We start from the raw sequence: 15,111 nt of genomic DNA, 5'->3' as shown, positions 1-15,111 counted from the left end.
CCTTTATAGTTTCTTGCAGTCTTGGTCAGAGTAAGAGCTATACCAAGCTGTGACACATCTGGTATCTTTCTATGGTGCATCTGTAAAAATTGGTGACAGTCATAGCAAACATGCCGAATTTCCTTAGCATCCTGAGAAAATAGAGGCTTTGGTGGGCTTTCTTAACTATAGCGTCGGTGTGGAGGGACCAGGACAGGTTGTATGTGATCTGGACATCAAGAAACTTGAAGCTCTTGACCATCTCCAGTTCATTCATATTGATGTAGACAGACTCTGAGTCTCTGAGGTAATCTTTGTGTTTTTTCCCGATAACCTGCATTTCAGATTGTTCCCTAAATTTTTGTAATGGAATCTCTGCACCCTTGAGGGTCTGTAAAAGAGACTCATGGGTCTTCAAGATCATCACATTTCCATGTTTGTTTGCTCATGAGCACTTTATTTCTGTCGCTCTGAGTAGTGCAGTTTGGTTATAATGATTAACTTGAACAGCCCCCAAGTGATCACCATAGCCGAACAATCACTAAATCAGAAGGTTACAATCCCATGATGTCTTGTAGGTCAGTTGTTAACTGAAACTTAGACTGAACTCTGGCAATTTACACGGCAAATCAATATGCAGCTACTGCTACTAAAGTTGCTAACATGGAGCACAGGGTTATAACCATTTCCGAATGTGTTAGGGATACACAACAGGTCCATTAACATCTATAAAAAGGCTTACGCTTTGAGCACACACCATGGCAACCGGGAACAGAAGGATAAAGGAACTCTGCAGACAGGTTTTTGAAAATGTTAGAAATTAGTGGAAATTCATGGACATTGCAGGAAAATCATCTCAAGAAGGCAAAAAAATGCATTAACAGAACAAAATGAGATGAAAATAGCTGGGTGAAGTGTCAAAAAAAGGCAAAGAAAAAACGAAAGGTGGTGTAATTAATAAGAAAGAAAGTAGGGGAAGAACAGATAAAAAATGGAAGTCTGAAATATGAACCTGATACATTCAGTAGACCCACCAGCACTCGCCAAGAGCAGCCCTGTGTGACTACCTTTGGTGCTTGCAAAAAGGTGTATTTCCCTATGTGGAAAATTACAGCCCTTAACACAATAGAGAATTCAGAAGAAATGTCTATACCCAGAGAGTGGTAAAAATGTTGAACACATTTTGCTCGATTTGCTAGAGCCACTGGGGAGGGTTTAAACTAGTTTGGCAGGGGGGTGGGACCCAAAGCAGTAGGGAGACAGAAGAGAAGTTTGGGGACAGCACAGAAGTTAAAGAGAGCACATTAAGTAGTAAAGGCAGTGTCAGTAATCCTAACACTGGACAGATCAGGCAAAAGCAAGACAGAGAACAAGGCAAGTCCAGAATAAGCTGCATTTATTTCAATGCAAGAGGCCTGACAGGTAAGGCAGATGAACTCAGGGCATGGATGGATACATGGGACTGATAGCAATTACTGAAGCATGGCTAAGGGAAGGATAGGCCTGGCTCAATGTTCCAGGGTACAGATGCTATAGGAAAGATAGAACAGGAGGTAAGAGAGGAGGGGGAGTTGCACTTTTGATTAGGGAAAACATCACGGCCGTACTGAAAGGGGATATATCCGAGGGTTTGGCCATTGAGTCTATATGGGTAGAACTGAGAAATAAGAAGGGGGAAATCACTTTGATAGGGTTGTACTATAGGCCCCCAAATAGTCGGTGGGAAATTGAGGAGCGAATATGTAAGGAGATTACAGATAGCTCCCAGAAAAACAGGGTGGTAATAGTAGGGGATTTTAACTTTCCCAACATTGACTGGGACAGCCATAGCATTAGAGGCTTGGATAGAGAGAAATGTGGTGAGTGTATTCAGGAGGAATTTCTCATTCAGTATGTGGATGGCCAGACTAGAGAGGGGGCAAAACTTGACCTCTTCTTGGGAAATAAGGAAGGGCAGGTGACTCTATGGCTATGACTTTGACATTGCCACAGGGAGTGGCTGAACCAAATATTAGAGATTCATTTAAGGGGAAGCTGAACAAGCATGTGAGGGAGAAGTGAATAGAGGATAGAGGGTTACAATAATAGATTAAAGTGAGGAAAGATGGGAGGAGGCTCAAGTGGCGCATAAATGCTGGCATGGACCTGTTGGGCAGAATGGCCTGCCTGAATGTTTCTGTGTCTGTTTCTATGTTGTAGATGCTGTGTAATGTTTGTTACCTGTGCGTGGTGTTCTGATTGGCTTTTTCAACATTACAGAGTGAGAGTATTTTGGCTCACATTTTGCTGTCAGAGGTGAAGCAATAGTACTTGCTGCTGACCTTGAAAATACCTACCCAAGATCTCGGAGTCTCTGTAGTGTGACTTTCATATTTTCTGATATTTTAAATGCTGACATATTACATAAGAACATAAGAAATAGGAGCAGGAGTAGGCCATCTAGCCCCTTGAGCCTGCCCCGCCATTCAATAAGATCATGGCTGATCTGATAGTGGTTTAGTTCCACTTACCCGCCCGCTCCCCATAACCCTTAATTCCCTTATTGATCAGAAATCTATCTAGCTGTGACTTAAACATATTTAACGAGGTAGCCTCCACTGCTTCAATGGGCAGAGAATTCCAGAGATTCACTACCCTCTGAGAGAAGAAGTTCCTCCTCAACTCTGTCCTAAACTGACTCCCTTTTATTTTGAGGCTGTGTCCTTTAGTTCTTGTTTCCTTTCTAAGTGGAAAGAATTTCTCTGCCTCTACCCTGTCGAGCCCCTTCATTATCTTATATGTCTCTATAAGATCTCCCCTCAGCCTTCTAAACTCCAACGAGTACAGGCCCAATCTACTCAATCTCCCCTCATAAGCTAACTCTCTCATCTCCGGTATCAACCTGGTGAACCTTCTCTGTACTCCCTCCAAGGCCAATACATCCTTCCGCAAATAAGGGGACCAAATTTGCACACAGTACTCCAGTTGCGGCCTCACCAGTACCTTGTACAGCTTTTATACGCCATCCCCTTCGCGATAAAGGCCAACATTCCATTTGCCTTCTTGATCACCTGCTGCACCTGCAAACTGAGTTTTTGCGATTCTCAAGGGAGCCTCTAGTATCTGCAATATTGTTGTCATTAAGGGAACTAAGCCATCAGTGAATTCTCATAGACATCAAGCCAGGAGGGAAACACACTGATCATCCTTTACATTGAAATAATCTTTCAAATAGTGAAATAAAGATCAGGACATAACCATGGGAATTAAATTAGAAGGTGAAATATCATAAACAAACATTTTTTTTAAGTTTTTTAAAAATAAATTTGAACGTCTACAGGAGTCTTTAAAAACTGTAATGGAAGCATTTAACATTCCACAAATATAATAATAGCTTTTCAAGATCACAAAGGTTGTTCCACATTAATTATGAACTTAGTATACTGTTAAAACATTTTAAACGTTACTCAACAAGGCAAAGAAAGCCTTTGTCAAGGGTTTTTGCGGTGAGATTAATAGTGTGAAAGTCCACATTAATTCACACCATTTCGAGTATTTCTGCCTCTAGGGGCTTCAGTAGCTTTCCTGCGGACAAACACGGATTCACCGACAGCATTTTCTGGGATTTCCTCATTTAACAGGTCAGAACTTTCCGGCCCTTCCTGCTGGAGGGATTTTCCGGTCGTGCCGATTGTGACCCTAACCCTCCCCATGGCACGTTCCCCAGTGGTGGAAGGTGCAGGTCATGCAAAACCCTGTCGACATAAGCAGGACCAGAAAACCATGCTGCCGCCAATGGCAATTCGCCACCAGAAGGAAATCCCGCCCTCCCATTTGAGGGTGCCAAAAATTGTCGTCAGTTTCACAGTTGTGACTACAGCGAATGCTGACAATTTCATTACAAGCGCAAAATCCAGACTCTTAAACTGAGATTGTATAATTGGGCCATTAACTACCTATCGTTCAAAATCCTTCCCCAGACATTTACCTCAGTTGACATTGTTTTCTCAGAATATTATAAATTCAACTTTAAAATAACACTATAAAGTGATCACATTTCTCCACTATGTTTCCTTTTGGTATTTTCCAATGTTTTGTATTAAAGTTTTTACTTGAAGGTCTGATATCTCAAAATCTTGAAAAGGGACTTGATAGTTTTGGCCAGCTCTGCGACCCTGCGAACTGGATTGTGAGGTCTGGGCATTTACAGTGCCCCTAATCGCTCTGAATGCATCAGTATCATTAGTCAGCTACACTGATGGGATTCTGTTTTTGAACTTGGATGACTCTCTGCCCAGTAATTCTTCAAATTTGAAAAACAACAAGGTTGTAATGACCTCAACAAGGCCCGTGATGTTGGCCTCTTGGAGTATGAGCTCCCTGGTTGAGGTAATGATTTCCTGCCCAATCAGGGAGGCTTACCTTGTAGATAATGAGTGTCACTGCCACTGACACTCCGGATTCTGACTTTGCCACTGAAACTCTTAGGATTTGAGACTAGTTTGAAAATAAAGTGAACTTGGTGACACCAGCTTCTGAGGAGTTATTTCAAAGACAAATATCAGAAGTTGTAATGAGATGCAGCTCATTTTGAATGATTTTGTGAATATCCCGATTCTACATCGATTTAGTTAAAAAATATACTTATCAATCCAGAGGCATCTTTCTTCATTTAATAGCTCAAATTTGAAACTAATTAATCATCTTCAGTGTGTTGGTGGATGGGGTGAGTGACAGTGAAGAAAGGGGAAGAAGAGAATGTAAGGATTGGGTAGGTAGTACAGAGTTCCTAGTGATAGGACTGAGGAGAGTGGATGGTTAGGATGTGAATTGATGGGAACCAGTAGATGGGAGCGGTCTGAATGATGGGGAGGGGATAGGAGGGAACCACAGGCACCACATTTCCCCTCCATCCATCACCAAAAACAGGTTAGCAGATGAGGACAGAGATGCAAAACAGCACTCAAGAACAAGGAATAAAAATAGGGAGATAAAGGAAGAGAGGCATAGAAAAATTACAGCCATCAGAGATAGGTAAGAATGTGATAATATTCTTTTATTGGTTAAGTGAAATTTCATGAGGGACTGACTCGGAACCATAAAACCTAATTAGGTTAGCTTTAAGTTTCTTCTTTTTGCCTTTTTTCTCTCCATCATGGAGGTGATTCCTTGCTATGGCTGCCTTGGACTCAGAAGGTCCTCTAATGCTTTGCCCATCGTAGCGGAGCCTTGGATTTAAAGATTAGCCACCCACTCGCATTCTCCAAGCAGATTGGAGAGTGGATGTTGTGGTTCAAGTCCTGGGATTGTACAACCCGACTTCAACTCACTGCATCGGCAGCAATTCCCATTCTGGAGACTTTCTCTACAAGAAGTGGAGACGGAAGTCACTGCTTTTTTATTTTGTCAGAGCTGTGACATTTTTAACCACATCTTGCTTTCTTAAAACATGGTGGCCGGAGGAATTGACTGGTAACAGGAGGCTCAGCTGAACTTTACAATGTTGCCTGTCTTTAAGCTCCTGGTGGGAAGGAAAACTGTTTCCCCCCCCTCAGCCCCAGCCTTCAGCCAGATGTGCCCAGACCTACCTCACTGTGACCACAATCATACTCGGAGCCTTTCTCCTCTGATTCTGCCACTGGAGACCATTCCCACTGATCGCCAGTTGTGGCCTCCTGCTGCTAAATTCCTACTTCCTCCACTGATCAGCTGTCAACTTGTTGGGCAGTGGGCTGCACATGTGTATTTAAATGAGGCCTTCCCATTAAAAATTAAAAGTTTATTAGTCACAGTAGGCTTACATTAACACTGCAATGAAGTTACTGTGAAAATCCCCTAGTCGCCACACTCCGGCGCCTGTTCGGGTACACTGAGGGAGAATTTAGCATGGCCAATGCACTTAACCAGCACGTCCTTTGGACTGTGGGAGGAAACCGGAGGGCCTAGAGGAAACCCACGCAGACACGGAGGGAACATGCAAACAGACAGAGACCAAAGCTGGAAATCGAACCCGGGTCCCTGACGCTGTGAGGCAGCTACCCTGACAGGCCTCCACATGACTGGAGTTTGCTGGGTTATCCACCCACTATCACACTTTCTTGCATCTTTCCAGCGGTTTGCTGAGCCCCAAGTATCAACAAATTATTTGATCATAAGGTAAAGCACAACCAAGGCCAATACCCATGATCTGTGACATGACTTCAAGGGTTGCTGGATCACTGTTCAGTTATCAGGAACTACATCAGGAACTAATTTCAGAATTTCTCTCCACATATTCACTGGAATGAGATAACACAGCATAACATGAAAGGAACAACTTGCTTAATTTGGGGAACAAATTTAAATTCCCTCTGTTAGTAACAAATTGGCAGGACATTTGACCCTTAGCCAGAGTGTCACTGACATTTAGACATTGCTCAGCAGGATACCATGCATTTATGAAGCATGTATGTGCAGAGCTCTGCATAATCCGGATTGAATCTGAATAGGGTAGCACGGTGACGCAGTGCTTAGCACTACTGCCTCAAAGTGCCAGGGACCTGGGTTAAACTCCAGCTTCAGGTCACTGCCTGTGCAGAGTCTGCATGTTCCCCGCAACTGCTGGGTGCTCTGGTTTCCTCCCACAGTGCAAAGATGTGAGGGTTAGGTTGATTGGCCATGCTAACTTGCCCCTGAGTGTCAGGGGGATTAACGGGGTAAATGAGGGTTGAGTGGGATTGTTGTCAGTATAGACTCGATGGGCCGAACGGCCTCCTTCTGTACTGTAGGGATTCTATGGTTCTATGATGAGAATAATGCAGAGTCCATAAATAATTGCAGCAGCAGGAGCCGGCCATTTGACCACTCAAGCCTGCTCCACCATTCAATAAGATTATGCTTGCCCTGATTGTACACTTAGCTACACTTTCCTGCTTGTCCCCTAAAACCCTTAACCCTCAATCTCTTGGGACCATTTAATCTGCCAGCGTTTGCCATTCTAAAGCAGATCCTCGTGTGAAGTCTTATATTTTTTAATTTATTTACGGGATGTGGGCGTCGCTGGCTGGCCAGCATTTATTGCCTTTCCCTAACTGCCCTCCATTTGAGGGCATTTGAGAATCAACCACATTGCTGTGGATCTGGAGTCACATGTAGGCCAGGCCAGGTAAGGACAGCAGATTTCCTTCCCTATAGGACCAGGTGGGTTTTTTCTGACAACCTACAATAGTTTTATGGTCATCATTAGACTTTTAATTCCAGATTTTTATTGAATTTAAATTTCACCATCTGCCGTAGCGGGATTTGAATCCAGGTCTCTAGACTTTGCTCTGGCTCTCTGGACTATTAGTCAATACCACTGCGCCACTGCCTCCCCTCAAGTAATAATATTAAAACATATTTAAAATATGTTTCAAATCCCTGGGGTAACTTTGACTTCAAGTGATAGTGTAAAACTGGTCACATTGATTCAGCTGTCTGCTGTACACCTCTCTCAATTTTCATTCCCATTGATCTCAAATGACTCTTGCCCATGTCTGGCACTGGTACTGTTCTGTTTCACTGAACACAAGATCTTTTTTCTCTTTCAGGACGATGTAAGGTTGAAACTGCAGAGCAAGGTAAGGGTCATTTAAAAAAAAATATTCCTCATACCTCTATCAGCAATTTTGGAATTGCCAAATTCACTAAAAAACTAAGCAGAAATGTCAGTTTATGTATAAGATGAGAGGTCACATGACACCAGATTATAGTCCAACAGGTTTATTTGAAATCACAAGCTTTCAGAGCGTTGCTCCTCCATAGGTTGAAGTGTGGCGAGGTGCGCAGACACAGAATGTATAGGCGGACTGATGATAGCCCGACACTCACTTACCTGATGAAGGAGCAACGCTGCGAAAGCTCGTGATTCCAAATAAACCTGTTGGACTTTAACCTGGTGTTGTGAGAATTCTTATTGTGCCGACACTAACAGGTAATCAAGAGTGTCAAAGGATAAGTACAGACATTGTAGTGCAGTATAGGCCAGCTGAATAACAAGTCTTTCCAAGTAATCAGGAGTGGTAATAGATAAATGCAAGCAGTTAAGTATAATCAGTATGTGTAAAGTGTTGACAGGTTGTATAACAAATGAACGGTGACCTAAGAACTGATAATACTGGCAATTGAAGTAACTTGTTTGACATCTCTTTAAGCAATATGATTACCTTTGCATGCAGCGGGATGTGTAAAAATGCAATTGTTCATGTATTTACATCAGTAATGTTGATCAATTATTTTATTTCTATACTAATGTTTTTCATTCCCTTTCATTACACCAGCAGCAGTGTGTAATATTGACTTACATTGAGAGAGAGAAATTCATTTGCGTTCTAACAGTCCTGTTCAGACTCACCTCAATTCCTCAGGACTTATCTCAATTCCGCAGTGAGATCATCACACGAGCCATATTGCTTGCCCCTGGGAAATTGAGCTAAGTCTCCATAGTGCCAGTGGTTCCACGAACAAATTTCTCCCCGCAAAGTCTACAGCCCAATTCCCCCTAACTGGTCCACTCTAATATTTTTGTTTTACACGAACTTCCTCCCACTCCTCTTTATCAAATCATTTAAATATACCCATCTATTCCTTTCTCTCTCATGCACTTTTGTAGCATACTCTTAAATGTATCCAATTCATCTCATCTACTCTGTGGTAGATATTCTACATTTTTACTGCTCTTTGGGTAAAGTTGCTTCTCTGGAATTCCCTATTGGATTTGTCTTGTGGGAACATTTTCTCCATTTCTACTCTGTCAAACCATCCATTATCTTAAAAACCTCTATCAGGTCACTCCTTAGGCTTCTCTTTTCTAGACAAATAAGCCCCAGCCTGTTCAGTATTAACTGATACTTCTAACTCACACGTGTTCTCTGTTGGTTTAATTCATAAACTGAGAAATGAGTTTGATTTTTATCAAACCAGCTGGTAAAATGTCATGATTATCTTTCACTTTTCATACATTTTACAGAACACATAACAAAGACTAGAATATACACATTAAAAGCTGAAATACCAAAACATTTACAAATATAGATTAAAAATAACATTTTCACGATAATTTTAAAATTGACATTGCACAATAATAAAATTAGTTGTCCAGGGGCAAATAATTTTTCAACACTAATTGTGATTTAATTGGCCATTAAAAAATAATTTCACCTCATTAACAAATTGTAACCTTTTCAGAAAGGTGGGTTTACTACAATATTAAAGCATAACACTTGCCAGTTCAGTGATTTCTAAAGGTTTGCCACCAGCAGCGACTCAAACAGCACACACTGGAGGAAGGGTGAAATACTGATTGCAACCTCTGGATTTCCATCATTCACTACACATGTGTGAATCCATTAGTAGCTGTCAGTTTCACAAGTTAATGACAGCATATGCGGATGGTATTATTATCATCATTACTTATACAAAATTCAGGCCATCTCAAGTTGAACTATTCAAATCTTAGATCAGACACCTTCTGATAAAACCAAAGTAAAACTTGTTTTGGTTTTGGTTTTTTGTGATCTGCACTCATCCCTAATTTTAAAAGTAGGACTTGTTCAATCCGTTACCATAATTTACCTCAGAGCATGGCAGTGAACAGCTAATTTAACTAACTTGTTCCATTTTATGTTTCTACAGCAAAGTGTTCGATTAACTATCTAAGTTACTGTTCTAGTGGGTCTTACTCACAGACTATGTTTCCTAACTTGATTGGTCAAGTATCAAGAGCAGAAGCTGAGATCAGTGCAGAGTATGTTCTGATCAGTGTCTTGGACAACTTGCTGAATGGAGAGTGCAATACTGATCTCAAGTTGCTGGGCTGCTCCATCATTGCTCCACGCTGTGAAAACAATAAGATTCTGAAGCCTTGTCGATATGCTTGTGAGGCACTTAAGAGAGACTGCCAGCATTCATTTGAACTGATTCAAATGGCATGGCCATATTTCATGGACTGTGATCGCTTTTTTGTCAGCGAAGAGGAGGGTTGTTATGACCCTGTAGGAAAATACAGAGGTAGGTCACTATCTTTGTCTGAGACTGGACATGATGCTATGAAACCTAGCTTGTATATTTTCAGTAATAATCTATAATTAACTGAAAAAGTATATGCTCTTCCTATCATACTGAATGAGATTCTGTCCCCAAGCAATACTTCACAAAGTTGATTCAGATGTTAAAAAAAGAGATAAAGCTCACACCACCCAGTGAGTTGATGGTAACTGTCCTGTAGTGTTGTGCAGTGCCTCAGGAGAATTGTAATCTAACCTAGCTGCTGCAACTGATGGGGCCGGATTGGCTGTCCAGTTTACACACTGCTGGCTTTTACTTTTTAGTGAAGGTTGGATCAGGTTAAAATGACCTCCATAAAGAACTGAAAAAATCCGTATTTAATCCCCCTCTTCCTGATTTAGCTGATCTCTTCTGGCACTGTGGGGGGTGCGGCAGTGTGGGACCAGTCTCCAAACCAAGAGGTTTTGGGGAGGGACAGAAATAGCCACATTCCTTGGATTGCTGAGGCGTCATCCTGGGGAAATTGCTATGACTGTAAGGAGTATGAACCTGCTGTCCTGTCTCAGGATGAGTTAAAGGCACAATTTGAGGTTAATGGGAGTAATCTTAGGTTCATTACAGAGACGTGGTTACAAGGAGATCAAAGCAGAGGACAAAATATTCCGGGATATGTGACTTTTTGAAAGGACAGGCAGAAAGGAGAGTGTGGTGGGGTTGCTTTGTTACTACGAGATGGAATAAGTGTGATAACAAGGAATGATCTTGAATCGGAAGATATAGGGCCCTATTTTACCATTTTGATTCTAAGTGCTGGGTGGACTTGAATCTGGGAGTGTTTCAGATCTGATTTTTAGACCCGTTCGCAGGCGCCCCCACACGCACTCTGCCTGAAAAAATATCAGCGATTCCAAATCACGCTGCAGAAGCCTGTGGGTGGGGCTTAACGGGCCCGAAATCCTGCAGCTCTGATCGGCGCCTGTAACTGCGCATGCGCAGAAAAAAAATGATAGAATGCGGCTCCCCTGCCACATCGCTCCCAGGCTGCATAATGCCTCCCTCTAGGTCCCACAGACATTGCCCCACCCCAACAACATTACTGACCCACTTATCCCCCCACTCCCTGCACCACCCAGACCGATCGCAGGCTCCTCCTCCTCCTTCCCCCTCACTGATCTCAGGCAGAGTGGCCGCAGACCCCACTTCGCCCTCACTGATCAAGGCAGAGTGGCAGCAGAACCCCCCTTCCCACTCACTGATCACAGGCAGAGTGGCCGCATATCCCCCGCCCCCCCACCCCACCCCCACCCCCTTCACTTCCCCCCCACAATGATCTCAAGCAGAGAGTCATCGACACTCGGCAGTTACCTGCTCAGTAACTGGAGCGCCCGAATCGGACTTTTGTCGAGCATGTCTGTTTTGTGCCAAATCTAGGTGGGCGAAAGCAGGCGCGCATTACGCTACTCGCCTCACGCCTGAATTTACCAAGTTTTCATGCCCGAAAACGGGCACAACTTGATGGTAAAATCAGGCCCCTAGAATCCATATGGGAGGAGGTAAGAAATAAGAAGGGGAAGAAGACACTGGTGGGAGTAGTGTATAGGCCTCCTTAACAGTAGCTAAAGTGTGGGACGGGGAATAAATCAGGAGATAACGAGGGCATGTAAAAAAGACAGTTCAATAATCATGGGTGAATCTAAGACTGGATTGGATTACAGCACTTTCAAACTTAATGTGAAATTCTATCATATTATGGTCAGTCTTCCCTGGAGGCTCCTTTACACTGAGATTATTAATTAGCCCTTTCTCATGGCACAAGACCAGATCTAAAATAACCTCTTTAGTTGGTTTGTCCACATACTGTTCTGGAAAACTATCTTGTTTACATGCCGCACCATTTCTTGTCGACTTCACCAAATGTAAGCAGCAGTGAAAACCAGAAAACTGCTTTAGTAACTGAGCAACAGCCAGTATAAATCAGTCAACAACTAACCTCAAAGTGTTTGATGATCCCTTTACATAGCAGTGGTGCGGGGATCCTTCCTGTTGCTGAGCGCATGTTCAACTGTGTGAGATTGTGAGGGACGTTAGCTGGAGCATTGAGGCAATGCTAGAGTCAAATCAGCTTTACAGATTGGCTGATGCCATAAACTATTTACTCTGCATACTTCTACCCTGCACTTCTAGACTAATGACCTTAACAAAATGTCGCCTGGCTTGGCTGGCACATATAAAGGAACGTTAAAAAAATAAATTTTATTTATTAGTCACAAGTGGGCTTATATTAACACTGCACTGATGTTACTGTGAAAATCCCCTAGTCGCCACCCTCCGATGCCTGTTCGGGTACACTGAGGGAGAATTTAGCATGGCCAATTCACCTAACCAGCACGTCTTTGGAGTGTGGGAAGAAACCGAAGCACCCGGAAGAAACCCACGCAGACATGGGGAGAATGTGTAAACTCCACACAGACAGTGACCCAAGCCGGGAATCGAACTCAGTTCCCTGGCTTTGCGAGGTAGCAGTGCTAACCACTGTAAAAGTTACACCCATAATGCCAAAGATACAGGTGCTCTGCAACCAAATTTTCCAACCTTTTCAACATAACTCTCTTCAATTTGGAGTTTACTGTCACCGCCCAATATTTAATTACATGAGAGTATGATCCAGGGCTATTGCAATGAAATCACTTAACAACTTGTTCTTTGAACTGGAAATTGTACACTTGTACAACTTCTGAAAGGCAGATAAAAAACCAGACCAAATGTAAATTCCCAAACTACTTTGTTTCATAATTTAAAAAAAAGAAAATGTTGGGAACAGGAGGTTAGTCAGCATCTGTGGAAAGAGAAACAGAGTTAATGATCCAGGTCGATGGCCTTTTGACAGAACAACTTTTCAATATTTTCATAATTGGAGAGCGAACATCGTGCATAGAGGAAAATCCAGACTCGGAGGATTGTACACCTGTGTAGTTGTATACTTTGTTCTTGTCCATTTAAAACTGGACATCTTCTCTGTTGAATTCACAAAGATACCAAGCTTTGAATGTAACTTGCAGTCGTCTGTTTTGACAGATTCAAGTTTGACAGATGAGGCTGAAACACCATTTACTCTGTTAAAATTCAAATACCACAGTTATTTGGAAATGACAAGATTGCTGAAACAGACTGCATCTGTGTGCGCATCTATCTCAACACTATACACCATTGGTCGTAGTTTTGAAGGCAAAGACCTTCATGTGATTGAATTTTCAAGTAATCCTGGGGAGCATGAATTGCGTAAGTGGCTCTTTTATCTATTTTGCCCATTCCTTCTTTCACCTTTCAATCTCAGTGCCTTTGTTGCTTCACACAGGGGAAGTGGCAGGAAGAGGTAGACTGTCCATTTCATACCTGAAAAATTTTACTTTCCATTGACTCAACTGGACTTGAGTGTAAAGCAGTTGGGAGGAGCCTGGCTATGCCAAAGGCGAGGGGCCCTGCTGATTTTAACAAGAGGTCATCATTTAAATAGCTGTTCACTGACTTCCACCTGACAACTGGTCAGATTGACGGCCTGGAATGTGGATCGGAGTAGAAATGACTGGGAGGAAGCTGTAGCCAATTAGCCATCAGGATAATTCCCTGCAGCCAGTGGAAGGCAAGAGGACATTGCAGGAGATCAGCATCATAGAATTATATAATCCTACAGTGCAGAAGGAGGCCATTCGGCCCAGTGAGTCTGCACTGACCACAATCCCACCCAGGCCCTCTCCCCATAACCCCATGTATTTTCCCTAGCTAGTCCCCCTGACATTAAGGGACATTTTAACATTTCCAATCCACCTAACCCGCACGCCTTTGGAGGAAACCAGAGCACCCGGAGGAAACCCCCGCAGACACGGGGAGAACGTGCAAACTCCACACAGACAGTGACCCAAGCCGGGAATCGAACCTGGGTCCCTGGGGCTGTGAGGCAGCAGTGCTAACCACTGTACCAGGAGACAAAGACTGGAGAGGAACATTGGGGAAGCAATCCTGCTGCACCTGGTCCAGAGGGAGTTCTTAAATATAGCAGAACTTTAATAATTAACTGAACCAATCACCACCTTTCCTCCCACTACCTTGGGTTCACTGCCAGGCAACTAATAGTGCCAGACTCCTGCCTTTAAGTTGTGTGACTTTTGATTGCTAATTGAGCCGCTGCTTGCTCCTTGAGGGAGGTCTGTTGAAGGGCTGGTTTGGAACTGAAAAGTTTAGATGTTCTGGAAGTTGACGAGTTGGATCCGTGGGGTAGAGTTTAACAATTTTAACCCTTCCAATTCCCCTTGTTCGGGGGCTTAAAATTGGGGTCATTGAGTTTGTAATTTTACAAGCAGTGTTTTGTGCTGTGTTAAAAAAGGATGTATAAATCCTTTCAGATAAACTTAATCTAACCTGCTTGGTGGGAAGCTGATAGGTTCCAGTCAGTCATGCTTTGTGTCTGCTAAACTGACTTTAGGCAGAAAACAGGAGGTCGGTCCAATCCTGTCAGTAAGTTAGGTTAAGTAACCCCTCCACTGACAACAGAAATATCATACATTTTTTACTTGATCATTTAATAATGAATCTTTTTTTCTCAGTTGAGCCGGAATTTAAATATGTTGCAAACATGCACGGCAATGAAGCATTGGGGAGAGAGTTGCTGATTTACCTGGCACAGTATCTGTGTTCCGAATATTTAAATGGAAACCAACGGATTCAGGCTTTAATCAATAATACCAGAATCCATCTACTTCCTTCTATGAATCCCGATGGCTACGAAATAGCATCTGAAGAGGTAACTTGTTTCTCTTTTTAAGCTCCTAATAGCATAAATACCAGAAAATCTTCCATGGCATTGCTCACAATAAGCTCTTTATTTAAAGTTTTTTTACTAGTGTTGCAAGTAGGCTTACATTCACACTGCAATGAAGTTACTGTGAAAATCCCCGAGTCGCCACACTCCGGCGCCTGTTCAGGTACACCGAGGGAGAATTTTAGCACGGTCAATGCATCTAACCAGCACGTCTTTCAAACTGTGGGTCGAAACCGGAGCACCCGGAGAAAACCCACACAGACATAGGAAGAACGTGCAGACTCCGCACAGACAGCGACCCAAGCTGGGAATCA

At 42.8% G+C, this 15,111-nt stretch overlaps 1 protein-coding gene across 1 annotated transcript in view; it reads left to right on the top strand.

Moving 5' to 3' along the window:
- The window catches only part of cpz (carboxypeptidase Z), a 59,862-nt gene that overhangs the window by 21,014 nt on the left and 23,737 nt on the right, over positions 1-15,111 (top strand). The window contains exons 2-5 of the mRNA XM_078213458.1: positions 7,527-7,556; positions 9,610-9,984; positions 13,057-13,260; positions 14,583-14,779. Coding sequence (XP_078069584.1) covers positions 7,527-7,556; positions 9,610-9,984; positions 13,057-13,260; positions 14,583-14,779 — 806 coding nt within the window. The remainder of the gene's footprint in view (positions 1-7,526; positions 7,557-9,609; positions 9,985-13,056; positions 13,261-14,582; positions 14,780-15,111) is intronic.

Source organism: Mustelus asterias, chromosome 1, assembly GCF_964213995.1.
Source record: "Mustelus asterias chromosome 1, sMusAst1.hap1.1, whole genome shotgun sequence".
Classification (NCBI taxonomy): domain Eukaryota; kingdom Metazoa; phylum Chordata; class Chondrichthyes; order Carcharhiniformes; family Triakidae; genus Mustelus; species Mustelus asterias.
Note: the sequence above shows the minus strand (reverse complement) of the source record. Positions and strands in the feature narration are given on the sequence as shown.